The sequence below is a fragment of the Salmo salar genome, chromosome 26, assembly GCF_965601325.2.
Source record: "Salmo salar chromosome 26, fSalSal1, whole genome shotgun sequence".
NCBI lineage: Eukaryota > Metazoa > Chordata > Actinopteri > Salmoniformes > Salmonidae > Salmo > Salmo salar.
This window is the reverse complement of record NC_138316.1, coordinates 18,972,615-18,998,393: the sequence shown is the minus strand read 5'-3', so window position 1 is coordinate 18,998,393 and position 25,779 is coordinate 18,972,615. Positions and strand designations below refer to the sequence as shown.

The window sequence follows — 25,779 nt, the reverse complement described above, 5'->3', positions numbered from 1 at the left end:
ATGTCTACAGGTTTAAACAATGATTCTATTTTCAGTAAGTATTATATGATGGTGATAAGGTACGTGTACAGTATATGATCTCTTCGGCAGGCATATGGTTATGATGCACACGTATTGTATTTTGTGTAACAGAAATGTGACTATGAAATACAATTTTGAGTCCTTTCTTTGCACTCATAATGATAATGGTGTCCCTCTGTCATTCTTGTCCCTGCAGTGCCTGATCATCGGGGGAGGCCCATGTGGCTTGCGGACGGCCATCGAGCTGGCTCTTCTGGGGGCCAAGGTCGTGGTGATTGAGAAGAGGGACACCTTCTCCAGGAACAATGTGCTGCACCTGTGGCCCTACACCATCCACGACCTCAAGGGCCTCGGGGCCAAGAAGTTCTACGGCAAATTCTGTGCTGGAGCCATAGACCACATCAGTAAGTACTTTTACATGTGGGGTAAACATCTCATCAGGAAACCTTTCCGCCCGTACAGCCATAACAGTTGTTATTAATAACAGCCATTTCCCATAGCCCGACATGTACTTACTTTTGCAATGGAATATTTTGCTTATCGATATTGTTAGATTCAGCTTATGATTATGCTATTGTATCCTATTCCCCTCCAAAGCAATTTTTTGTCTGGTAGCCTTGATGCTGCCAAGCCCTTCCATTGCATAATGTCAAGGTTGTGAGCCATAGAAGGTGAACCTTCCATCTGCTCTGAGCTACAGAGATACAAAGCATAGCTGCCAACTGCTGGTGTTGAAGGCAAATCTTTCTACAGCTCTCAAGTGACAGAGGCCAAAGGCCAAGTTTTGTTGTGTGTATAATGTGTAAATGCATGGATGCCTGTGCAGTGTGCATGTACTAGGTACTGTATTAGATAAGGCAGAAAATACAGCTGGGTTTCTTGCATGGTTCTAAGAACTCCTGATTCTTGTCTGTGTTTGCCAGGTATTCGTCAGCTCCAGCTCATGCTGCTGAAGATCGCCCTGCTCGTAGCTGTGGAGTTCCATGTCAATGTGGAGTTTGTCAAACTGCTGGAACCTCCAGAGAACCAGGAGAATGATGGTGAGTGGCAGCCCACTTACAGGCCGTCACTTACAGTAGCTGTATGTCCATTGAACTCCATCAACATTGGCCTAGTACCCATCAACCCATCATCCCTGCTCCTTCCTGCTAACCATTAAGGATCTTTTGGATGTAGTTCAGGGGTTCAGGCAAGGGCTAGTTTACATCATTTGGTACCAGACTTCCAAAATCTGGTTGAAGGGCTTCATGCAATGCATTTGGAGAACATCAACAGTGCACCTTAACATGAGCCTTGCATCAGCAACAGTCAGTAAGACCGATACAGATGGTTTTAATTTGAGCCAGTTTGCTACAGCAGGAAAATAATCATGCAGCAACAGGAAATGTGAATTGTTATGTGGATTACAATTAATGGACATTTTTGTAGAGTTTGATACATTATTCTTAAGGAAAAATCAAGTCTGAAATTTCGAAGTGGAAATTACAAACTTCAGAAGCCTTTTGAAAAACCTCAAATACACCACAAGTTTAAAATGTCCTGCATTGCAGGAAAGTTCTCCTGCAACAGGGTGATCAAATTAAGATCCTACATCTGTATGTGGCTGCCCAGAGGATCCCAACACAGTAGATTCTCTCCCACACCATAGCATTCTGCTGCTTTCCATCACTGTACCTTGAGCTACAGGGAGTTACTGAAGTCCATAACTAGTACCTGTTGGAGTAGTTCTGCCTCCCCATTCAACAGTGTATCTCCTTGGCAACCAGCAGTAAACAGCAGCACTGTAACAGCAGTGCACTGATCACCCTTTATTTGATATTTGCATTGCCATGGAAATCAAGATGTTTAAAAGTAATAATCATTGCTTCGCCATTCCTATTCAGCTGCTAATGGTTAGCAACCTCCCCAGATGCTAATGTTATTTTATGGTTGCTGCTGAGCAGAGCACACAGTAAATTCAGTGAGCAGAGCAGACCTAGTGGCTTTGTTTAAGGAGCAGCAGAGCCAAATTACGGCCGTGGAAGTTAATTAAGAGCTGATTAGCCAGTGTAATTACAACCGTGCCACCTCGGCTAAGTTCTTATAACAGTACAGTACTAGCTGCTTCAAGATGTGAACGCTGCGGGGTGTGTGGTGATGTGGCGCCGAGCTGAAAGGCTGGCTAGCTGAAATACCTCTACACTTGACCCCCCTCCCTCCTACAGAGCTTTGCTGATTGGACTCCTGGACTGGAGGTCATTAGCTATCCCATGTGGCCTCGACAGCGACATCAACCAACTGATAAAAACAAGAGTCTTTACTAAATTTGGATACAGAATGGTCCCCTTACATTTGCTGTCACAGGGTGCTCGGTGTCCTTGATATGATGGAATGCGTTTTTGACATGGTGATATTACACAGCTGATAGACAGCCAACCCAACGCTGCTGGGGTCTCACACTGCCTCTGTGGCTGACATCATTCACCACATTTGATCCACTACGTGCTAAAATGTTGTGATGTATTGAATTATATACTGTAGATGGCTAATGCCCTGGTATCAATTATACACTACAAGTGAGACTGACATTTTTATTTATTTATTATTTAACCAGGCAAGTCAGTTAAGAACAAATTCTTATTTACAATGACATGCTAGGAACAGTGGGTTAACTGCCTTGTTCAGGGGCAGAACGATAGATTTTTACCTTGTCAGCTCGGGGATTCGATCTAGCAACCTTTCGGTTACTGGCCCAACACGCTAACCACTAGGCTACCTGCCGCCCCACATTAGCACGCTATAGTCTGCTGAGCTAAATTACACAATGTGTGTGACCTCTGTGTCACCCTCTTTGTTGAGAGCTGTCAGGATCAGCAAACCATTTTCACCACTGGTGTTGATAGGCATCATAAACATTGTTCCCCAGAAATAACAGGCCAAAAGAGCAACCAAGTAAATATTGTGTCTGTTTCTCTAGCCCATGTCCTCTCATTCTCTCTATCTGGGTTGAACTCTACCCGTTTGTATACTGATAAGTATGTTTGTTTGAGGTGTGTGTCCCTGTGAATGTGGAGCTGTACTAACCCTCTCTCCCCTCTTCTCCTCCCTTCCTGCTCTCTCTCCTCTCCTCTGTCTGTGTTTCAGGGCCTGGCTGGAGAGCTGAGATCAGGCCTGCCGATCACCCCGTGGCTAGTATTGACTTTGACGTGGTGGTGGGGGCTGATGGGAGGAGAAATACCCTGGAAGGTGAGAACTCTGGAGGGATGGGAGGGTGACGGGCTGTATCCATGCAGAGTATATCTACATACCGTTAATGACCTGACCCCAGACATAGGATATGGTGATATGGTACTGTATATGATATCATGTGATGACATCCGTGGAATGGCTCTCTCTGAGATTGCTCAATATGTTTACTTAACACTACTTGCTCCGAAGCTAAATTTAGCTCCAAGTTAAAATGCAGTTGGATGTTATCTGGAGCACCTTCAAACACAATTTCTATATTGAAAAGTATGTTTATGTTGCTTTGTTGACAGTAGCTTGTTTCAAATAATATCCAGGACACCTTTCACATATAATTATTTTGTCTGGATAACAGCCTAACAACTGTAACTAAGAAACATACGATTGTTATTGGCTGCGGCCTTTGGCTACACAAAGCATCCATTTAAAAAAGCATAGTCTCATCCAAGAAAGTTAGAAAGCCATAAAATCAAGCTCACCTCTGTAAAACGATACCCTATGTCATTAATCTCTCCTTCAAAGGGCAAGGTTACACATGAAATCACCATATCTCTGTACCTTAATAAAAAAGATCTGGGACCCTGTTTGTGTAGTCATCTGGATGCTGTTCAACAGTTGATGCATGCATGTTGAACTCTCCCTCACAGATGCCTGTCATCCCCTCACCAATCCACATCAGATGCTTATTCCTAAAAAGGGCATTTTCTGTCTCCAAACAATGAGGCGTTTAGGTCATCGTCTGATGACGAAAAGCCTGAGGAAAACTTTCTTTTTAGAAGTCCTTCTACTTTTGAACTGCCATGCAAGCCCTGTCTGAGAGGAGGGTTAAATATACCGCAATCTGTTCTGTACCCAGCTAATTGTCTGAGAGGAATACAGCTGCATTGGAAAGAGTGATGTGAGGGGGGGAAATGCCCCAGTGAATTAGCAGTGACCGTAATGGAACATTTCTGGCTCATATTAAAATGCTACCTCCTCCTAGAAAAGCGTCTCTCAGAAGCTCATACATTATTTTGTAGGAGGAAGAGAGGCTGAACACATTAGAACATTCATCCTCCTTTCCTTCCTGCGTCACAGGTCTAGAGGTAATGAGGAGGTATTTTCTTTCACTAAAGGGCTTTGGTACAGAACCCTCCTCTTCCCCAGGACAGATATAAGCATACTAACATGTGGCCTGTGGGACATACATCCTGGAGTGACATATCCTGGGTATTGGCTGTGGTTGGTTGCCTTTTCCAGGCTTTAGGAGCTTTGGTAGAGCTTTGACACCACAAAAAGACTTTTAAAAATTATATCACCATATTCTCTTTCACAAAGGCAAGGTTTTGCATGTCATTTAAAAAGTAGGTTTTTTATAAAACCGTAACTGTGAGAATAGCAGCAACAGGAACCCAAGTGAATAGCAGTCTGGCATTAAAAGTCTAAGCCCATGCTTCAGTCTATTTTAAGGCTTGTCTGCAGTTATGTTTGGCCCTGGATAGGACACAGAAAGTTAATATTAAATGAGCCTCTAAAATGTCTCCATTAAAAAAAAAGAAATTCAGGATCAGTGAGAGGATAGCATTAAACTTCAATGCAAGAAGCATTTCCCCAATGTTTATATCTGAAGAGGAACTGATTGTGTTCCATTGTTGTAGATATCCTTAATAGCAGAAGTGTACGCAATTGCAGCCCATAATAGTACATATTGTAAAATCTCACTGGGAAAAAACGAGACTGCGCCTTCTCTTACAATTGTCCAGTTCATGTAAGGAGTGGCTGCACTCTACTCCACCTGATGTTGTGAAAGTTAATCAACCTGGAAAACATATTTATTAGATCATAACATTTTAGTACTGACCCAACTCTCCCGCCAAGGTTTTTGTTCCCCTGGTGATGTAAACAGTATCACCTCGGTAACAAGCCTCTCTGATCCTAAAATAACTGGCCTGTGATTACAGCTCAGTGCTAGATTTCCTCTGGATTAGTATGACTCCGCTGGCCAGAGAATATTAACATCTCATCTCTCTCTCTCTTTCTCTATCCCTCTCTCTCTCTTTCTCGGCCTCTCTCTCTTTCTCTCTCTCCCTCTTTCTCTCGCTCTCAGGGTTCAAGAGGAAGGAGTTCCGTGGTAAGCTGGCTATCGCCATCACGGCCAACTTTGTCAACAGGAACACCACGGCCGAGGCCAAGGTGGAGGAGATCAGCGGTGTGGCCTTCATCTTTAACCAGAAGTTCTTCCTGGACCTCAAAGAGGAGACAGGTGGGCCTGAGATCCCCCACAGCCAATGAGTCAGCCAGAGGAGCATACTGCCCCTAGAATGCACTTAAATCCACACATTGTCAAACAACAGCAATCTTCAACCCTGTCACTTTCATGGGGGGTTTTAACTTTCCTGTCTGTGTCTGTCATTTGTTGCAGGTATTGACCTGGAGAACATTGTGTACTACAAGGACAACACACACTACTTTGTCATGACAGCGAAGAAGCAGAGCCTACTGGACAAGGGGGTCATCATTCATGTGAGCAAACATTGTTTAGATCAGGGATCATCAACTAGATTCAGACGCGGGCCGATTTGTCTTGCTGTCTGAGGGTGTTGCATTCAGATGTGTGTGAGAGAGAGAGGAAGAGAACTAGAGAGAGGGGGAGAGAGAAGGAGAGGTGAGGAGTTAATAGAGGAGGGTGCCGGGTCGGAGGAATCTCATCCTTGGTGGTCTGCCAGCTGAACAGCCCATGAGCTGGGCGGGCACCACAATGACATCCATGAAAGCTAAGTGTTATAAACATCCCTAAAGGAGCACATATTTCACTGGCTTATGACTCCCTCTCAGCGCCTGCTCTCACTTCAATTGCCAGGGTTCTTCATGAGTCATCGAATGAATTCATTCATAAAGACAATGTGGGACTTTGAGACTGGCGTCACAGTACAATTTAAAGAGCATCCATCTTTAATGGTCCTCTAATATACGAGCTGAATAACTGTTATTACACCTAGGGTATCAATGTTGCATCTCCTTTTGCCTCTTTTACTTCATCCTTTTGGTCATGGTCTGTCATAAACACAATTCCCCTGACTTTGTCTCGTAGGACTACATAGACACAGAGATGCTGCTGAGCAGTGAGAATGTGAACCAGGAAGCTCTGCTGGGTTACGCCCGTGAAGCTGCTGACTTTGGCACCAACTACCAGCTTCCCACACTGGACTTTGCCATAAATGCCTGTGGCCAGCCGGACGTGGCCATGTTTGACTTCACCAGCATGTATGCCTCGGAGAACGCAGCGCTGGTCAGAGAACGCTTCGGACATCAGCTACTGGTGGCACTGGTTGGGGACAGCTTGTTAGAGGTGAGGAGGCTGTGACAACAGGGTTCAATCATGCTTTAAAATGGTTGGACAAAATGTACTGTTATGCTGATGTTATGTGTCTGTGTGCAGCCGTTCTGGCCTATGGGTACAGGGTGTGCGAGAGGCTTCCTGGCTGCTTTTGACTCAGCCTGGATGGTGAAAAGGTGGGCTGAGGGCAGGACCCCTCTGGAGGTGCTAGCTGAGAGGTCAGTGGTCAGCACACACACACACACACACACACACACACACACACACACACACACACCACACACACACACACACACACACACACACACACAAATACAAACACATACTAAATATATATATTTCTCCAGGGAGAGTCTTTACAGAATCCTGCCGCAGACAACCACTGAAAACATTGGCAAAAACTTTGAGCAGTACACCATTGACCCTGGGACTCGGTATCCCAACCTCATCTCCACCTGTGTCAGGCAAAACCAGGTACGAAGGCCGTTCTCAAGGATCACATTGCTTACTGCAGTATTCACTTTCTGCTGTCACCAATATCAGATTCACCCTTAACATTAACACAAGAAGGATGGACTGTGCTTGTCTTCTTATCTCTTCTTATCTCTTCTCATCTATTCTTCTGCCTAAATCTCAGCTGTGTCTCTTTGTTATTTCTTCCAGGTGCGTCACCTGTACATCAATGGGGAGCTGCCAGTGAAGTCGTGCTCTCTGGAGCGTAATGCTACAATACGTCGCCCTGTGAACCTGGCCAGACGAGGTGAGCCACACGATACAAGAGAGGCCAGAGAGACTGTGGAGTTGGGAGGCTTTAGTACAGTGTGTTTGGATACCGCTGTCTAGTATGGACTTACCTCTGATCCAGTGCATGGCTCCAACCCAAATATCTGCAGCACTCATTCATTCAGTGGCCCGCATGAATCTCTGCTTAGGAAATAAGTTGCCGTCTGAGGTTTGTTTTTTTCAATGATCTATGGTGAGAGGGGAGTTTTGGTGAAGCCTCTTGACTGTGGACAGGGTCATATAGGGTACAGACCCCCCCCCCCCCCCCCCCCCAGACCTAACAAAGTCTAGCTGGTTACGTTTCAAGATATTTTTGGCCATGTTATTTTCATGTTAAAGATGAATACTGTCTCCATCATCAGAAAATGTTTTTTTCCATGTATACAGTATATCTTTAAGCACACCCTGGCCTCTACATAATGCACTAAATACAATGTTACACAACTATTGGTCCTATTACACAATGACAGACAGGTTCGACATGTCCTGACAGAGTCATATGCATACTTCAGCCCCTATTCTAACTTACCTCTTATCAGTCTTACCTCTCATTAACGTCACCTGCTGTCACTGTCCCACATCTATGATCTAACTTCCTGTTAGCTCTGTGTTTGTGTTGCCGGGTGAGTGGGTGGGTGGCTGTTAGCTGGGTTGTGGTTAGTATTTATTTGGATCCCCATCAGCTTTCGCAGAAGCATCAGCTACTCTTCCTGGTGTCCACGAAACCACAACACATGACAAGTGACAAAACACTGATACACTGATAGACAAGGACAGTCACACAAATGTAAAATGGGGCAATGGAAAACAAACATCTATGTTCTTCTTATTGGACCAACTTAGGTATTGCCTCCCTTTTTCACGCCGTTTTCTCCCTACTGAACACCTTGTTCCTGTCTGTGTGTGTAGAGTCGGAGATCAGGCCGGGCAGGCTGCTGACGTGGTGTCAGAAACAGACCGAGGGCTACAGGAACGTGAGCGTGACAGACCTGACCACCTCGTGGCAGAGCGGCCTGGCTCTCTGTGCTCTCATCCACCGGTTCAGATCCCACCTCATGTATGTAGAGCAACACACTGCAACACACAACTACCCTGTAAACCACCACAGTAAGACTGGCTTCATGTACCTTACTGTAACTGTAAATGACCTCCATGTGTGAGACTTCTTCATGTCACACCCTGGCATGTAGCACTTCGTCATTGTAAGTCGATAGACTGGCTCCTCATAAAATGCCTCTATGGTATATTGTGTAATGGGGAATTTCCTCATTAGGCTAACATTTACATCAAGACACCAGTAATAGCAAAACTTCTTACACCAACACCGTAATATTGTCTCCTTCTGACGGTGTCTAATGTAAACCATGCCAGGCATGAAAGTATGTCAATGTGTGTCCTGGTGTACTATCTACACACAAGCCCCTGCCTCTCACTCACAAACCGTCTTTGTGTGAGAGTAAATGTAAGTGATGGGTGTGAATGACTTTTGAGCTTCATCGAAGAGCCTTTTTCCTGATGTCAGTTCTCTCTCTCTGTTACTGATAGGTGTGATGAAACAGAGCACACAGAAGACACAACCGCTTTTAGAGAAACCCTATAGTATGTGAAAGGGAGTTTGGAAAGCATAACTATGTATTACATGTCACACTCAGTATGTAGGGCAGTTTGTTATTTATGACTTCTTCTTTGTGGTAAAGTGAGGGCTACACTGCTAGTCTAGAACTGTTTCATAACTTCTATTTTGACACCAGCTTAGTCTTATAAAGCCTTCACCTAGTTACCCACACACCATTACAACAACATCGCGTGATATCATTACAATCGGTTTCCCTCAGAGAGTTTGATTCGCTGAATGAGGAGGATTCGGCTAACAACCTCCAGCTGGCATGTGACCTGGCTGAGCGGGAGTTTGGGATCCGGCCCTTCACCACTGGGGAGGAGATGGCTGCTGGTCAGGAACCAGACAAGACGAGAATGGTCACCTACCTCTCCAAGTTCTATGAGCTGTTCCGCGGCACCCCTCTCCCCGTCTCAGGTACGCCACACACCCCTCTCCCCGTCTCAGGTACGCCTCACACCCCTCTCCCCGTCTCAGGTATGCCTCACACCCCTCACCCCGTCTCAGGTACGCCTCACACCCCTCACCCCGTCTCAGGTACGCCTCACACCCCTCTCCCCGTCTCAGGTACGCCTCACACCCCTCACCCCGTCTCAGGTACGCCTCACACCCCTCTCCCCATCTCAGGTACGCCTCACACCCCTCACCCCATCCCCCAGCAGACACGTGTGTCCTGAAGCCCCAGACTTCAGATTTCACTCCCGCGCACACACACACACACACACACACACACACACACACACACACACACACACACACACACACACACACACACACACACCACACACACACACACACACACACACACACACACACAGTAGCAGCCCTTTATATCATCAGGTCTTTTTAAAAGGCTCCTTCCCATGTCAGAGTTATTTTTAAATGCAGCAGAAGCGTTTGGCTCTGAACACTTCATTAGGAGGAGCGGACAGGGCGGAGAGGCATACTCCCCCTGTAGACACACACTCACACACACATTCATGCTACACTTACATCACAACGGCTGCCACCAAACTCTCATTATTATTGCTAAATACTGCACAATTTAAATACCAGCACCCCTATCCCCCTTCCCCATAATGAGTGTAAATATTGGACTATAAATTGTGCCTTCCTGTATTATACTTATGGTAAAATATTTATTCTATTCTACTGAGCCATTTACTTGTTGTTCGTATTCTTATCATTTCTTATTTCTTATTGTTGTTGCATTGTTGAGAAGGAACCTGCAAGTAAGCATTTATTTGTTCTGTGTATACCATGTGTAGCCTGTACATACAACTAATAACAAAACCTGATACTTCATATTTTAACACCTCGTCATTGTCACCCTCGAAGGCCCTACCACTCCACTGTGTCCACTGTATTAAAAGCCCAGCCTCTCACTTTTTTTGTTTTCACCGGGGCCATTTCTTTACATATCAAGCTGTTTCTGTCCTTAATGTAATTCATCCCTTTGCTTCTGGGCTGACCCCTGCTTTCTTTCAGATAGCTTATGTCTTTCTAGAGACACTTTAGCTGGTGTATAAGAGGGTATGAGATTTCATCTAGCTTCCTTTGAAAGGAGGTCTGCGTTGCACAACCCTATCAGTCATGTTGTCTGGCATGAGAGGAATGCACATCTGCCCAGCACAGTGCAGGTTACCTTACAGATAGTTTCTGAGTCTAGGATGCCTGGAGAGAAAACACTACACCTTACTCCCGTTTCTGGTCTGAGATGCCTAAGGTGAACAGAGCATATTATTGCCACAGGGACATCAGTTGTACTAGCTTTATGGTCTCTGAGAGGTTACATGATATGCCTCTATCCACAGTAAAGCTGGTTGCCCACATGACGGAATGAGGATGTACTATTTAGCAATAATTGTATACATTCCTATGATCTGAAGTGAATTGTTCCCAGTATTGGTTTCCACAAAAAAGCCTTTTATTTATTAGGTGGCATTTCTCAGGAAAAGCAGATGGTCTTACCCCATCTGGTTCTTTCCAACACAATAATATTAGGTTTCTTTTAGACGTAATGTAAAAAAAACATTGGCCATTGCTTTTATTTGGCATTCATGGCTGAGCTCCGTGGATTATATCATACCTTTTAATGCATTCGTGTTTCATTGCAGATTCTAGAGGGGCCGACGAAAACAGTGAAGACTATCCTTCAAAGGCAGTCAGAAGTATGAACAAAGTTCTGAACTTGGTACCAAGAAAAAGGGTACCAAAGGTAATCACACTCGTCTCTCAAAGGTGCCTGTCTGCCTTGAGAGCCTTTTCAGCCTCCATGTGTTATCATTTTAAAAGTCATTTCATTTGAATAAGTGGACTGTATTGGGGCCTTCCACAAGTTAAATGTATAAAGACAGATCATTCTTCTCGAGTTTTTTTGAGATGGGCTCTTTTTAATTAGTTCACTTTCATGTTGAATCTTTTTACCATTGAGTGCAGTCGGACATATTTTGTCATATACTATGGCCTGTTTGTTTTCTTTCAGGATGAGAAGAAGCTAGAAGATACTGACCCAACGTACAAAAGGAGACGAAAAGTCTGCAGTTATTTGGAAGAGGTAGTTATTATCATCAAGCTACAATTTCATAATGACATTCTAAGCGCACCAATGTTAAATACGACAAAATACTACTTATTTTGGCCCTGATAACTCAAGTCACTATTTCTCATGACAGGCAACCAACTTCTCCAGTCAGAGTGCGTCTTGTGTGGGTGAGGGGAGGGAGGTGAAGGAGAACAAGGTCCGCTCCATGGCCAGCCAGCTCCTGTCCAAGTTTGAGGAGAGCAACCCCAGCTTCACCCTCCGGAGACAGGTCAGAACCACCAAGATATGTCCCTCATCCCCCCTCCTCAGGACTTTGTCAGTGTTGGACAGTGTCCTCCATAGCTTATACAGTACTGTAGTATGGTATAGTACCTGGCATGTTTGTTGTCAGATGCTTTATACCACAGTGTGCTATAGAACAGAGGCGTCCCTACAGACACCCTAGTTCGATTCCAGGCTGTATCACAACCGGCTGTGATTGGGAGTCCCGTAGGGCTGTGCACAATTTGCCCAGTGTCGTCCGGGTTTGGCCGGTTATGGCCGTCATTGTAAATAAGAATTTGTTCTTAACTGTTTGGTGAGATACTTAACTTATCTCGCAAGTCACTTTTTCTCTTTTCTTCCTTTTCTGTCTTTCTACTAACCTTTTTCCTTGGCTTTGATTCTGGCTGACAAACCCCATCAGTCTCAGTGTGATTGGGGTTCTGGGAGGGCCCCTCGGCCGCGCTCCATGGACATGACTGAGACCCCACGCTTCACCAACCTCAGGCAGCAGACCCCACTCAACCCTCCCCCCAAGACACAGGTAGAGGACTGGAGCAGGCCTGGTCAACATACTGTAATACACACACATACCCACGCTAATACACTCTGCAGAACACACACTGTCACTCAGTTTTGGTATACACTCACTCACAAACCAGTCATCACCTACCTGGGGTGAGATTGTTTAATGCTCCCTGTGGGTTGGAAATGAAAAATAAGCCCCCCAGTGAAGTAGATTCACACGATAAAGAAAAGCATGGGGCATAAATCTCCCTCCTATTCTCTCCAGCTGTTAAACTACTGGAGCCTGTTAGCTGCAATTGCTTCTTGTTTTTTCATCAAGCTCACCCTGATTTGATGGAGAGCCATAGAACTGCAGCTCACATGTGCTGTGTGTTTCCAGTTTCCGTCTGCAACCTGTGCCAAATATGCAGCTGAGTGCATTGCTCGACCCCCACCACAGCCTCCTCCCAAACCCAAGCTCTCTCCCCAGCTCCAAGCCCAGCTTCAGTCTCAGCACCAGCCCCAACCCCAGTTCCAGCCCCAACCGAAGCTCCAACCCCCATCCATCCTAAATCCCACACTCAGGAAGGTCAGACAGGCTGATCAGACATGTGCTCAGACGCAACCCCAGATGCAGCCTCAAAAGCCAGAGAGCACAGAGTACCCTGGCTACTCTCCCTCCTGCCACTCAGCAGTCCTAGCCATGTCTAGAATGCTCCAACGCCTTCAGGAAGTGGAGGAAAAGATCACCCAGGTGACCTATTCCCCTCTCCTTTCCTCTCCTTTCCTCTCCTTTCCTTTCCTCTCCTTTCCTTTCCATCTGTCTGTTTCTCTTTGTCTGCTCTGTCTTTTTCTATTGTTACTGCCTCCTACTGTGTGATCATATAAGACATCCTTTTTAGGAAAAGGCTGAATATGAATGTTGAGATAATCATCGTGATTATACATTTAGCATTGTATAGCACATAGTCAGCTGGTGAAGTCAACCCCTAATCATCCACACTGACCACAATGGCAAGAACAGACCCACATCCCTGGCAGAGACAAAGAGGCACAGAGGCTGCTGACTGGCAAGTTTAGCCAGTGGGCTGCCCTTGTGGCCTTGTTCTGTGCCAGGCCTGTGTGTCTGTCTGTCTCTGTCTGGGTCTCAGTCTGGGTCTCTGTCTGGGTCTCAGTCTGGGTCTCTGTCTGGGTCTCAGTCTGCTGTTCCAGGAGCACAGGTATAAGAGTGGAGTCATCTCTGCTGGTGTGTCAAATTAGTGTTATAAACACTGCCACTCTACTCCACACAGCAACACTATTGTTCCCCACCATCCAATAAACAATGGGAAAGCAGGACCAAAGTCCACTTATCATGCTTGATCAATACCTTTGACATTTTAGTCATTTGGCAGACGCTCTTATCCAGAGCGATTTACAATAATGAGTGCATACATTTCCTACTTTTTTTTCTCCGTACATTATAACGGATTTGGGAGTTTATAATTACTATTCAGACTCATTCATCAGACAGGGAGTATGTGGTACTGTGTTGCGGGTGCAGCTTTCTCTTTCTGATGCCTGTTCTTTGTCTCTGTGTCTCATGGTATGTGTCCTGCAGAAGAAAGCTCAGACCCAGAATGCTAGAGAGTTTCACAATAAAAGTATCAAGGAGAAAGCGGTCCACCTGAGAGCACTGTTCTCTGGGGATGTGACCTCTACGTCCCAGGTGACTATCTGACCCCTGTACTCTGACCCCTCACCTCTCCCGTCCCTCAGTGTGTTTGTCGTGTTGCACGCTCAGTCTTGTTTGGCATTACTGTTGCTGCACAGAGTTCATATAATCCTCCCTGTGTTGAAATTCAACATCCATCATCTCCAGAAGCATTACCTTTTTGGCGATGTCTTCATCAGCTGCTCAGAGTCTATAGCAACAGAACACAGCCAGCGCAGGTGATTTCAGGTTATTGTAGGACACAGTGTTCTGTTATACAGATGTCGGATCTTAATTTGAGACAGTTTGCTAAAACAGGAAAATAATCCTGCAGCAACAGGAAATTTGAATTATTATGTGGATTATAATTAATGGCCATTGTTTGTTTTTTTGTGTTGATACATTTTTCGTTAGGGCAAAGAAAGTCTGACATTTTAAAGTGGAAATTACAAACTTTAGAAACCTTTTTAAACCTTGAATACATTACAAGTTTGCATTTCCTGCTGTGCAAGAAAATTCTCAGCAACAAAATAGTGATCAAATTAAGATCCTACATCTGTAATTTATATCGTCCTTCACTGTCTGTCAATATATGCCTGTTTACGTTGTGGGTTTCAACAAGGCTTTCTTAAAACAATATAACGCCCTGTGAAAACACATCAGGCAATTCGTTGTTTAAGCAGAAATCATCGTGATCGTATACTCCCACTGAGACAGACCTGCAGAAGAGAGCTCAGGCTGAAAACTAGGTAGCCTCCTCTCTCAGCTCTGTCTGTGATGGCAATTCACCTACTCTGTGTGCTCAGAGACTCAGAGGGTTTCAGCATGGACACTGTTGAAAGGTTGCACTGGGTTCTCTGTGCTTCACTGGAAGAGGCTGCAGTCATCAAGCAAGGTGTTTAGTGCTGGAGTAGTCATCATACTGCAATTTCCATTACAGGAAAAGGTATTTCCATGGTATTTTATCATCAAAAAAGATACTGCTCACCTTCTTTAAATGAGTTTCCATCTCAGTGGAAACCAGGGTAAGCTGTTGTGTTGAGGCTCAGCAGGTTGGGGTTTAGTTAATACTATGATAGGATAGTGCCACGGAATACCTTTGCTTAAAGCCTATCCCCCTGTGCACGCCAGTTCTCATTGTAACTTATATCTAATTACTAACACTCAAAGCTCTCCTTTAACAATCCTCTCCCTCTTTTTTCATTTGCAAATCTCCTCTGTCCCATTCCTCACCTAGCCTGATTCTGATAAACAGGCCATTCCCTCAGAGTCTGATCCCATCCTCCCTAACCCCAGTCCAGAAGTCACCTCATTACACCTTTACCCAGAAATCACCCTTTCTACCTTCTCACCTCCTCATCGCTATTCCTCGTTCTCATCCTGTCTGCCCCAACCTCAGGTAAAGAATAACCACATCCATGTCTGTCTCACTGTCTTGTATGTGTCCCTATCACTGTGTGTCATGCTACAACCTTTGTGATCATTCAACATTTATCATGAAGAAATACACATTTTATCTATATCACTCTGAGTTTCCATTTCAATGGAATGCAGTGTCATGGAATACCAGGCGCTTGAGGCCCAAACCACTAAGCATGCAAACTCTAATTTAACTCCCATCTGATGCTCATAATATCTTCCTCTCTTTGACTTTTCCATTCCCACACTAGTCTGGATCTGCTGGACAAGGTCAGACCATTCCCTCACCTCACATCCTCCCTGCTCCCCGTCCTAAAATCTCTTCATCACTACTTTGTCCAGAAATCACCCTTTCTACATTTTCAACCCCTCATACATATTCTCCATCCTCCTCTTCCTCCTCTTCCTGTCTACTTCAACATCAGGTATAAATAACCACATGGATGTCTGTGTTTCAGCATGTCAAATCAAATCAGATTATATTTGTCACATGCGCAGAATACAACAGGTGTAGACCTTACAGTGAAATGCTTGCTGTGTCCCTATCGTTGTGTGTCATGCTAAAACCTCTGTGATCATTCAATATTCATCATGCAGAGATATTGCATGTCTTTAATCTATAGCACTATAGCTGAGTTGACGTCAAAATGGAATGTAGTGTTCTTGAGTTGAGACTAAGCAGGTTGGGGCTTGGTCAATAGGACGGTAGAGTGCCATGGAATACCAGGTACTGTAGGCCATCAAACTGAGCATGCCAACTATCATTTAACCTATCTGATTCTCAAAGTCTCTCTTTTAAAAGTCCTCTCCCTCTTTGACTTTCCATTCCCATTCCCACCCTAGCCTGGATCTGCTGAACAGACCATTCCCTCTCCTCCCATCCTCCCTGCTCCCACTCCTAAAGTCACTTCCCTTCTTTGTCCAGAAATCACCCTTTCTACCTTCTCACTCCCTCAAACCATTTTTTCATCCTCATCCATTCTACTCCAACTCAAGGTGAAAACAAGCACATCCATTTCTCACCATCTGTCTGTCATGATGAAACCCATATCCCCTAATGGCAGAGCAAACATTATGCTAGTATTTTGATGCACTAACCTATCCCTTATCTGTCACTGAACTGTTCAACTAAGTTTTCTTCTCTGTTTCCTCTAATTCCTTCATTCTTCATGGAAAACCAAAGACCAGTCAATCTGGGGCACTAGATATGCAGCTTTGTAAGAAAGAAACGCTAAGAGATCCCTTGAATGAGTCACATGTGGTGAGTGCCTCTTGTGTGCCTCCAAACCATAGCACTATTTATGGCCACATCATTTCTATATGCAGAGCCTGCTGCCTCAGAGAAACACAAAATGAAGGGCTGTCTGTTTGATTTTAAACATGATGTAATCTGGTTAATTATATATATTTTAGAAGTATATATTTGTTTAACTTCTAATCTCATTTGAATGTAACTTACAGTTGTAGTTATTAACATCACAGTCATGTTGCTGTTTCAGTGTCACAGCAGTGGCTCCACATATGTATCCCAACAACAACGCACTGCAATACTCCAACCAAAGCCAGAACCTGGTTTTAATAACGTCAAACAGGTATTTTGCCCCCAGCGCCACATGCCTGCTAAAGTAACTTGTACTATCCTCTAAATCACAAAGGACACGTGTAGACACAAAGGTCTTGCATGCAAGAAGCATTTGAGATGTTTTTTAGCAATCCTGGGGCCTCTCATGCTAAGGTTGAATATATTTTTGTGGTGCTGCACTTTGTGGGTTAGACTGCCCCTCCCTGTCCACAGATTTCTGATCATTTTGAGCCAGCGCCGTGCAGTCAGTGCAATCTGAAGCATCCAGACAGGCTCACTAGCTAACCATAATGAGAAAACATTCCCTCCTCTTCTGTGGCCATACTTTTGAGCTGAGACTCTTATTTTGATGAAAGAACTTTACTAATTTCCCCAACAGCGGCCTTAGTCAGAGAACAAAGTAGTCAAAACTATCTATCTATCTATCTATCTATCTATCTATCTATCTATCTATCTATCTATCTATCTATCTATCTATCTATCTATCTATCTATCTATCTATCTATCTATCTATCTATCTATCTATCTATCTATCTATCTATCTATCTATCTATCTATCTATCTATCTATCTATCTATCTATCTATCTATCTATCTATCTATCTATCTATCTATCTATCTGTCTGTCTGTCTGTCTGTCTGTCTGTCTGTCTGTCTGTCTGTCTGTCTGTCTGTCTGTCTGTCTGTCTGTCTGTCTGTCTGTCTGTCTGTCTGTCTGTCTGTCTGTCTGTCTGTCTGTCTGTCTGTCTGTCTGTCTGTCTGTCTGTCTGTCTGTCTGTCTGTCTGTCTGTACGATGTGGACTATCACTTTTGCTTTCATCATTCTGACCTTTATTCTTACTCTCTTTCTCTCTTCCTCCCTCTCGTCCTCCCTGTCTTCCTCCTGTCTTTTCCTCCTTGCTGCATGTCAGCGGACGGTGGGGAAGGTGTCTCTGGCTATAGCAGCCAGGGCTGAGACGCTGGTCACCCTCTATGAGACTGACCACAGGCCTAAAGCCTCCTCCCCCTGTTCACCCCCAGCCTCTGCGCCTCTGTCTCCGGTAAGCATGTCTGGCTGAGCATGCAGCCACTCAGACTGTACCAGCCTTGAACAACAGCCCTTATCTAGGTGAAGAACATAGACTATGTCCCAGGCCCTGGCTCTGAGTCAGATGAAGAGAGATTGTGTAAAATAAGGATTGGGATGAATATTCTTTGCAGGACTCTATGACTCATTATGCTTTGTGAACTAAAGGCCAAACTCGGCCATAAGGCCTTTTAGGGTCAAAGTTGTGGAATCTGACACAAGTGCATCACTCCCTCATTATCGTCATTTTCTGGGCTGACAACGTTTGTAGCACTGTCTGCCTCTCTGTTCTGTTTCCCAGGGTTCCTTGCGGAGGGAGTTCCCCGGGTCTGGTGACAAGTGTCACTCCTGTCAGAAGCGCGTGTACGTGGTGGAGAGGATCAGTGCTGAGGGACTTTATTTCCACAGGGAGTGCTTTTGCTGTGACACCTGTGGCTCCGTCCTGCGCCAGGGAGGCCATGCTTTCGACTCTGAGCAGGGTATGTGTTTCCCATCACTAAGGTTTAGATGTTCGCTTACTGTCAATCAATCAATCTATCAAATCAGCAGTTGTAACAAAGTGCTATACAGATACCAAGCCTAAAATCCCAAAGAGCAAGCAATGCAGATGTAGTGGCACGGTGGCTAGGAAAAACTCCCTAGAAAGGCAGGAGCCTAGGAAGAAACCTAGAGAGGAACCAGGCAAGAAACCAGGCTCTGAGGGGTGGCCAGTCCTCTTCTGTCTGTGCCGGGTAGAGATAATGAACTGTTTATTTGCCAATTTTTCTAAATCCTCCTTTGATCATGTTCAATTAGGCAAGTTATACTGCAAGCTGCACTTCACACACCGTAAAAATGGAATGAACCATCGGAGGACATTCAATTCACATCTGGTAATTGTTCTGGATCATTCAATCATCCACTTGCCATTGTCATTTTGATGTTAATTTGTGGGACATCTTTGTGACTAAATGGGTCTCTCCCTCAGGGTCAGAATGGAGCCGAGGTTCAGGAGGGACCAAGGAGACAGACTCCCGACTGTGACACAACAGAAGGCCTGCAGAGCCAGTCACCAGGTACCTTCAGCTCCCGCCTGAGGAAGAGCCTGAGCTGGCCCCTGAGTGTGACCCGGGCTGTGTGTGACTCCCCCCGCCTCCTGTCTCGCTGGGTGCATGGTACGGCCCATGCTGTGGGCCTCCACTTTAGAGCCAATGCGCAGGACTATGTCTTCCTGTATGAGCTGCTGAGCCTGGGAGTGCCCCTGCTGTTCATGCTCCAGGAGGTGCTGCTGCAGATGTACTCTGAAACCGGGCCTGTCTCCCAGTCCATCCAGCCCCTACTGCTGTGGCTGGAGGAACACCTAGGCCACAGGCTCATGTAGAGGCCCACCAGGGAGGGAAGCCTAATCCTAACCCTATCCCTAACCCTCGTGCAATAGGGTCTGAAGCCTGGCCGAACATTAACTGGCGTAGCTTGCATTTGTGACATGTCATATGATGGCAAGCTACCATTTGACCATGTGTACAAGCACCTTCTTAATATTTTCTCACAGAATATGTAGCTGTGAGTGCATTAGATCTAGTCCTACACCAACCAAAGAACAAATGACATTTCCCAAGCAGTAGCTTGGTTTGTGATACGTGTGATGTTTTCATGAACATTACATTTTTCTTTATGATGAGGGGTAATGTGCTGTACATGGTTTCATGGTGGTCTAAATCATTTACGGTATGTGGTTGATATGACTGCTGAAATCATCCAATCTATATTACTCTAGAGTTGAGTCTTTCAACAACTGGCTGTCAACATTGAGCCAGTTAATACATGGCTTAACTCAGGTTATGACAGAGTTTTTGTGTGGAAAAAGTAATCTAATTGAAAAGACTGACTTGAAGCACTTTAACTTGGGGAGCTGCCTTGACCTGTGGCTGATGCCTGATGAATGGTGTGGGAGTTAATGGCTGCCTAATGGCTGTCCAGGCCTTGGATAATGACTAGTGCTGACGCTGCACGTTTACTAAACCCTGCTGAACTCACAGGTCGGGGTCGGGGGCCAATGTGGATCTGTGCTCGACAAGGTTTTCTCATCTTTTTTTCAATTTCAATATGTTTTTATTGTAAGATCTCGTATGACACCATGACCGTAGTGTACTTTCGCTACACATTATAATAACTTTTATTGCTTTATTTTATGGCCCAGTGCCTCCAGTATTTTTGTGCATTGTCCGTTGTACTTAAAAAGGGGAAGAGGCTTCATGGCCATGGGCTTCGGTTTACTACCCCAGTTCATGGACTGTTTAATGCTTACTCATTGCTGCCACCTGTTGGTGAAACAGATGCAAGGCCAAATTCAATTTACTGTATGATGAGGTGGAATAAGAGACAATCTTCTAAAGAGTTGTTGTATGTTTGTAATAGAGGAGGTTTTTCTTCATTTTTGTTATTTTGTACAGGTCTATTTCACTTCAATATGTTTTTCATAATGTTAAGAATATTGCTGAAAGGAATTGTTCAGAAGGACTGAATCTGACATGATAACACAGGCTATGTTTGAATGCTGTGGTGTGTATGTGCTTGCCACTAATCTCACTGTTAATAACCATGTTAAGTATGATAGCAGGATCTCAGCTTTACTACCAATACAAATTCCAAAGATACAGTTGGTGCACTTTAAAAATGAGAAGTGTTTTCAGCCCTAACCAGAAGTTACATCATTCATGCAGTACACTGTACAGTGCTAAATTGCATGTTGTTGAACAGCACAATCTCATGTTATCTAACAATTACAATGTTTCTATGCATTTTAACTGGATTTCATCCTTCCTCTGATTTTTGTCTATTCTAACCTACTATATTTCCTTCCTTTCATTTCTATTCTTGTTCACTTGAAGTCTATTTTCAACTTTCTGATGATGAGCCTCCTGATTGGTTAGGAGACATGCCGTTCTGAAGGTGATCACCTGCATGGTCACATGGTTTTGTGAATAATGTTTTGGAGTGGATGCTTTGTTAGATTAGTCCCAGTTACTGTCAGCATTTCCACACACAAGTAAAAAATGCTTCTAACCCCTGTGTTTGAGCTACAGACAGCAGTTTTTAGCATTTGATTTTTCTATTTTGTCTGCATCAGGCGATATTAGATCCCAAAAACGGTTCTTCTCACAAAAATGTCTAATCTACAAACTATTATGACCGTACTATGAAAGGCTGAGACTCTCACAAACACGTACATGTAATCTGGTCTGCTCTACAACGCTCATAAGCCAATCAAGAGTTGTTAGGAGGTAAGGTGTTCTTCTTCGTAGATCATAGGAAATCTCAGGACATAGTGTCTATAAACTCACATAGTTGCTGTCACAAACTCCATAGTCCACACAGTTGTCACTGACTAGTTGGATATTCATTTCCCACTAAGCAAACCATTTTCGAATTTACAATTGTAATTATTATAAATTCATTTTTAAATCAGCTTTTTTGGGGGCTGGACCTTGTTTTTTTTATTGACCTTTGTCAATAAAACTCATGAATGCAACTGTTTATGTCAAATGTTATGTTCTACTTGTAGCCCTGGTTGTCCTGAAAATAAAATGGTAAAACACTTCAATGTGAGGCTAAATATGTGGGAATCCCGGGAACCTATGAAGTTATTAAACTACTCATGTCTGTGTCCTGCACACCCAGCAGGACCATAACTACAGCACACACTTGTTATAGGTTGAAACACATCATAATACCATGATGTTCAAAGTCACACCTTCTAAGAGACTGTCTTTTCAGTGTCTGCATGCATAACAAGGAAACTGTGGTGTTTGGACTGCTTTGGTCTTCCCAAGTGCATGTTGAAAGATTGACAGACAGCTTTCTGTCATGTAAAGGCATGCCACTTTTTCTCCCATCTTTTGCCATCTTTCTTTCTCTCTTCCAGAAGCTGTCACCCAGGATAACTTTTTCTTGACCCACACAAACAAAGGGAATGAATCTCCCAACAGGTTCATAACTCATGTTGTCTTAAATGAATACATTGAATAATGTTTTATGGGACTTCAAATGCAGCCTGCTTTTCTCATGGAGATTCTGTGTTGCTTTATGTATGACCTAAAGCAACAAATGTAAATACATTACCTGATTGATTTGTCATCTTGATCCAGTTTACTGTCATTCTTTCATAATATCACAATGTTGTTCTCCCCATGGTTTGATATGGCACATAGAATAGTACAAATAGGTCAATGAGTCAAGCCGTTCAGCATGACGTAGTATACAGGCTCAATATTCAAAGTAAACCCTAAACATGAACTCCTCTTTAAGAGCATGTCTCCTATATTTAGTCTACTTACCATGTCTAGTCTCCTAAATTAAAATGTATGATTGGATGGGTTAAGTTCCTCTGTCCCATTCTCAGTGCTGACAACGCCCCAGACGGACATGTTCCTGGAGCTCTTTCTGGATCCGTGAGAGCCAGAAAGGATTCTTTGGTGATGATGTCACAGGGGACATGTCAAACCATACAACTCTCTCCCCAGCCAGCCCACTGTAGTCCTGCCAGATATGGCTCATGGTTCTCACAGGAGGGAGTCAGTTCTCTTCCTCCATATGCGTCTCATCTCTCATCATACCTGGTTAAGATGTTTTATTGTCACATACAGTACACAGGATAGGTGCAGTGAAATGTGTTGTGTTACAGGGTCAGTCAGTCATAGTAGTACAGCACCCCTGGAGCAAATTAGGGTTAAGTGCCTTGCTCAAGGGCACTTCGACAGACTTTTCACCTTGTCGGCTCAGGTATACGAACCAGAGACTTTCGCTTACTGGCCCAACGCTCTAACCTCTACGCTACATGCCACACCACTAGAATACCTTTTTTTTTAAGCATCTACTTTAGAATTTGAAGTGTTTTTTTTTTATTGTGTGTACTGTTTATAAAGAATACAATTATTTCAAAGGAAACATACAATCAATGTATTATACCTGCTGCCAAAGCATGTGTCCTTGGCTGTATTATCATCAGTATCCAATACCTTCCATTAGCTTTGCTTTTAAGGGGAAAGCTTGATTTAATGTAATCCCAACAGAGGTACATACTATTGAAGCACTCTTTTTTCTAGTATCATCCACTTGTCCCTTCAACCTATCACCATGGAAACCAAAAAAACCTTCAGCCAACAATTTTGCAAGCCCTGATGATGCTGCTTGTAAAAATGTCTGTTTCCCTGAGTCCTCAGAGCCTCTCACACAAACATTAGAGGGAGATGTTCTAAACCAAACTTCAACTTTAAGCATACTGTTGACCTGGTACATCTGCTAGACCGAGGCTGGATGGGCCTGGACATTTTGTTCAGAAACGTTGCATCACACAGTGTGACGGACCAATGGTGTGTGTGCTGTGATGTAATCAAAGCTACTGGGGTTAGCAGGTTATGCCTCACTCCCTCCTCCAGTACAGCAGAGATCAGGGAGAAGCTGAGGAAATGTGACCCCTAAAAACATTGAAAGGTCTACAGAAGGCCACGTGATCCTTGAATAAATAATAATGGAGGTTTGTAAAAGCAATGTATTCAGTGAGATAAAACATGACACATACAGGTATGTGTCTCTTTGGTGTTGTATAAAAGTAGATATTTTATTTTATTAATCTGCTGCCTTCAGAACATTCAACCCTTAGCATAGATTTGAGATTGTCAATTGAGAAATGCCAACCGTTTTACCTCAGCCATTGGAGCTATCAAGTCAAGGGTGAATGTGCATAGCTGACATTATTTAGTAATTGAGTGATCAACAGGACAGAATATAATACATGTTTTGTAAAAAATGAAAAAAACTGTTTATGCAAGCGGGATCCCGGGGCAAGCTTCAATTTTTTAAGTGGCATTTGAGCTATTTAATGTCTCCAGAAATTACAGAACAATTACTTGCAAAGGGAAATTACACTCAACTGAAGTGGCACACTCTCTTGACAGTCAATTAGAGTTGACTGCCTTGACATGGCATTTTCTATTCAGCAGCCGTGCTTTGTAAATCACTGCCTTATAGTAATATGCAACTGGTTAAGTTAAGGGACTGAGAACTGTTTTTCCTATCTGACCTGGATGAGACTAACTTTGAGCCTCTGATGCCACCCACTGGCGGAATCACTGTTTCCAATAACAGTGGGATATGGCTCCACTTTCTACTCTGACTCACACCTTCCCCTCAGCCTGATCCCTGATCTATGTCACTGTCCCAGGAGAGGGAGGCTGATGAGACATTAATATATAGTGCCTGTATGTGCGTGCATGTGTGTTTGCCTGTGTCTCTCACTCTCCCCTACTTTGTCTCTCCTCTGCCACTATACTGCATGTCTGCCTCTGTCTGTGAAGGTCTCCCTCTCTTGTCTCCACCTTTTCCTTTTCCTGTTGTACCTCTTGCCCCTTCCTTCCTCTTCTGTCATCACCCGTTGCTGTGCAGCTCTGCTACGTAATAGCAATACCCTCTGGACTCCAGTTCTCACAGTAACTATTGTGATCTCAATTCTGGGAAAATAAACTAAATGGGTCAAATGAGGTTATCTAAGTTATTAACTGATCACTTATGAGTCATTTACGGGTTGGCAACTACCATCTACTACAGCTCATAACAGTGTAATTGAATGATTCTATCCTACTGATTCTATTTCATGTCCTCTAACATGTAATTGGAACAGGTAACCACTAGAAAGCACTGTTGTTTAGAAAGAGGCTCATATCAAGAGATCATGGAAATGACCCAAAAATGCCTCTATGTAATCGTCTAATATGTGGGTTCAGGCATTGGCCAGCGTAAACATGTTTAAAAGAACCAAGGCCTACAGCATACCAATAGAATCTGAACACTTTCTTTCTCTTTCTCTCTCCAACTTTCTCACTTGTTCAGCTCACTGAACCAGTTAAACCATCAGCTTCAGGCAGGTTTATGTTGGTATCACAATATGCATGGTGGCTGATTTGATATCTCTCCTATCAGACCATACTGGCTGCTCCATGCTTAATGTCATTTACAACAGGATGAAATCTTGCCTGAATAATCGTATTGCTCAAGGGAGGGTCTGTTTGATCCCCAGTGTTCGGCTCCCATTATATGGCTCACCTCTCTATTGTAAGATAAGGCAGCTTGGTGACAAACAGGCCAAGTTTTACAGGACAGACTGCATTATCTTCCCAATGGAAAGGTTAAGGTGCTCTGAATACCATGACCATCAGTCACATCTCAATCTGACAAACAATGTGACCGTGTGCCAACCTGTCAGATCCAACATGTGACCAATACTGACACAGATTCTAATGAAATCTATCAGTTGAAGGAAATTAAAAAGTTCAGTTTCTATTTTGGGAACTTGCTGAATAGCTAGCTATCAGTTGTGATAACCACTTCTATTAATTTGTTTCATACATTTTGTATAACCACACCTCTTGACGTCAGTTATTTAACATGGAACAGATGCCTGGGCAAGTGGAGGTACCAGATGCTATATAATACAGTACCTAAGGGTTATCTGCCTATTAACTGGCTAGTGATATTAAATTAAATTACCAGCTGAGAACAAATCATGCAAAGTCATTTAGACTCGGCACACACTCCTTGCTTACGTAATTGAAGAGAACAGAGATGCAGTTTAAAAGCATTTAGCCCAACCAAACTGCACAGATGATCTCTTTGGCATTGGATTACTTGTCTGTCACGGACACAGCATTTAATGCCTGGAGATAAAATTGGTGAGAGCTGGGCTTAATTGAGACCAGTTATGAAGGGC

General features: G+C 43.9%; 1 protein-coding gene across 7 annotated transcripts in view; it reads left to right on the top strand.

The window, feature by feature from the left end:
• Positions 1–22,157, top strand: part of mical2a (microtubule associated monooxygenase, calponin and LIM domain containing 2a) — a 45,943-nt gene extending 23,786 nt beyond the window's left edge. The window contains exons 3-30 of one of the 7 annotated variants that reach the window (XM_014175302.3): positions 218–425; positions 945–1,061; positions 3,145–3,246; positions 5,333–5,488; positions 5,648–5,748; positions 6,317–6,574; positions 6,665–6,780; positions 6,910–7,036; positions 7,226–7,322; positions 8,255–8,402; positions 9,181–9,380; positions 11,081–11,181; positions 11,449–11,520; positions 11,639–11,776; positions 12,194–12,313; positions 12,677–13,030; positions 13,877–13,984; positions 15,207–15,368; positions 15,640–15,813; positions 16,232–16,384; positions 16,572–16,649; positions 16,888–16,980; positions 17,881–18,009; positions 18,337–18,514; positions 18,831–18,907; positions 19,003–19,090; positions 20,906–20,966; positions 21,940–22,157. In XM_014175302.3, coding sequence (XP_014030777.3) covers positions 218–425; positions 945–1,061; positions 3,145–3,246; positions 5,333–5,488; positions 5,648–5,748; positions 6,317–6,574; positions 6,665–6,780; positions 6,910–7,036; positions 7,226–7,322; positions 8,255–8,402; positions 9,181–9,380; positions 11,081–11,181; positions 11,449–11,520; positions 11,639–11,776; positions 12,194–12,313; positions 12,677–13,030; positions 13,877–13,984; positions 15,207–15,368; positions 15,640–15,813; positions 16,232–16,384; positions 16,572–16,649; positions 16,888–16,980; positions 17,881–18,009; positions 18,337–18,514; positions 18,831–18,907; positions 19,003–19,090; positions 20,906–20,964 — 3,714 coding nt within the window. In that variant the 3' untranslated portion in view covers positions 20,965–20,966; positions 21,940–22,157. Of the gene's footprint in view, positions 1–217; positions 426–944; positions 1,062–3,144; positions 3,247–5,332; positions 5,489–5,647; positions 5,749–6,316; positions 6,575–6,664; positions 6,781–6,909; positions 7,037–7,225; positions 7,323–8,254; positions 8,403–9,180; positions 9,381–11,080; positions 11,182–11,448; positions 11,521–11,638; positions 11,777–12,193; positions 12,314–12,676; positions 13,031–13,876; positions 13,985–15,206; positions 15,369–15,639; positions 15,814–16,231; positions 16,385–16,571; positions 16,650–16,887; positions 16,981–17,880; positions 18,010–18,336; positions 18,515–18,830; positions 18,908–19,002 lie in introns of all 7 variants that reach the window. The other 6 variants (XM_014175297.3, XM_014175303.3, XM_014175304.3 and 3 more) reach the window with 6 other exon arrangements.
• Positions 22,158–25,779: the final 3,622 nt, after the last annotated feature.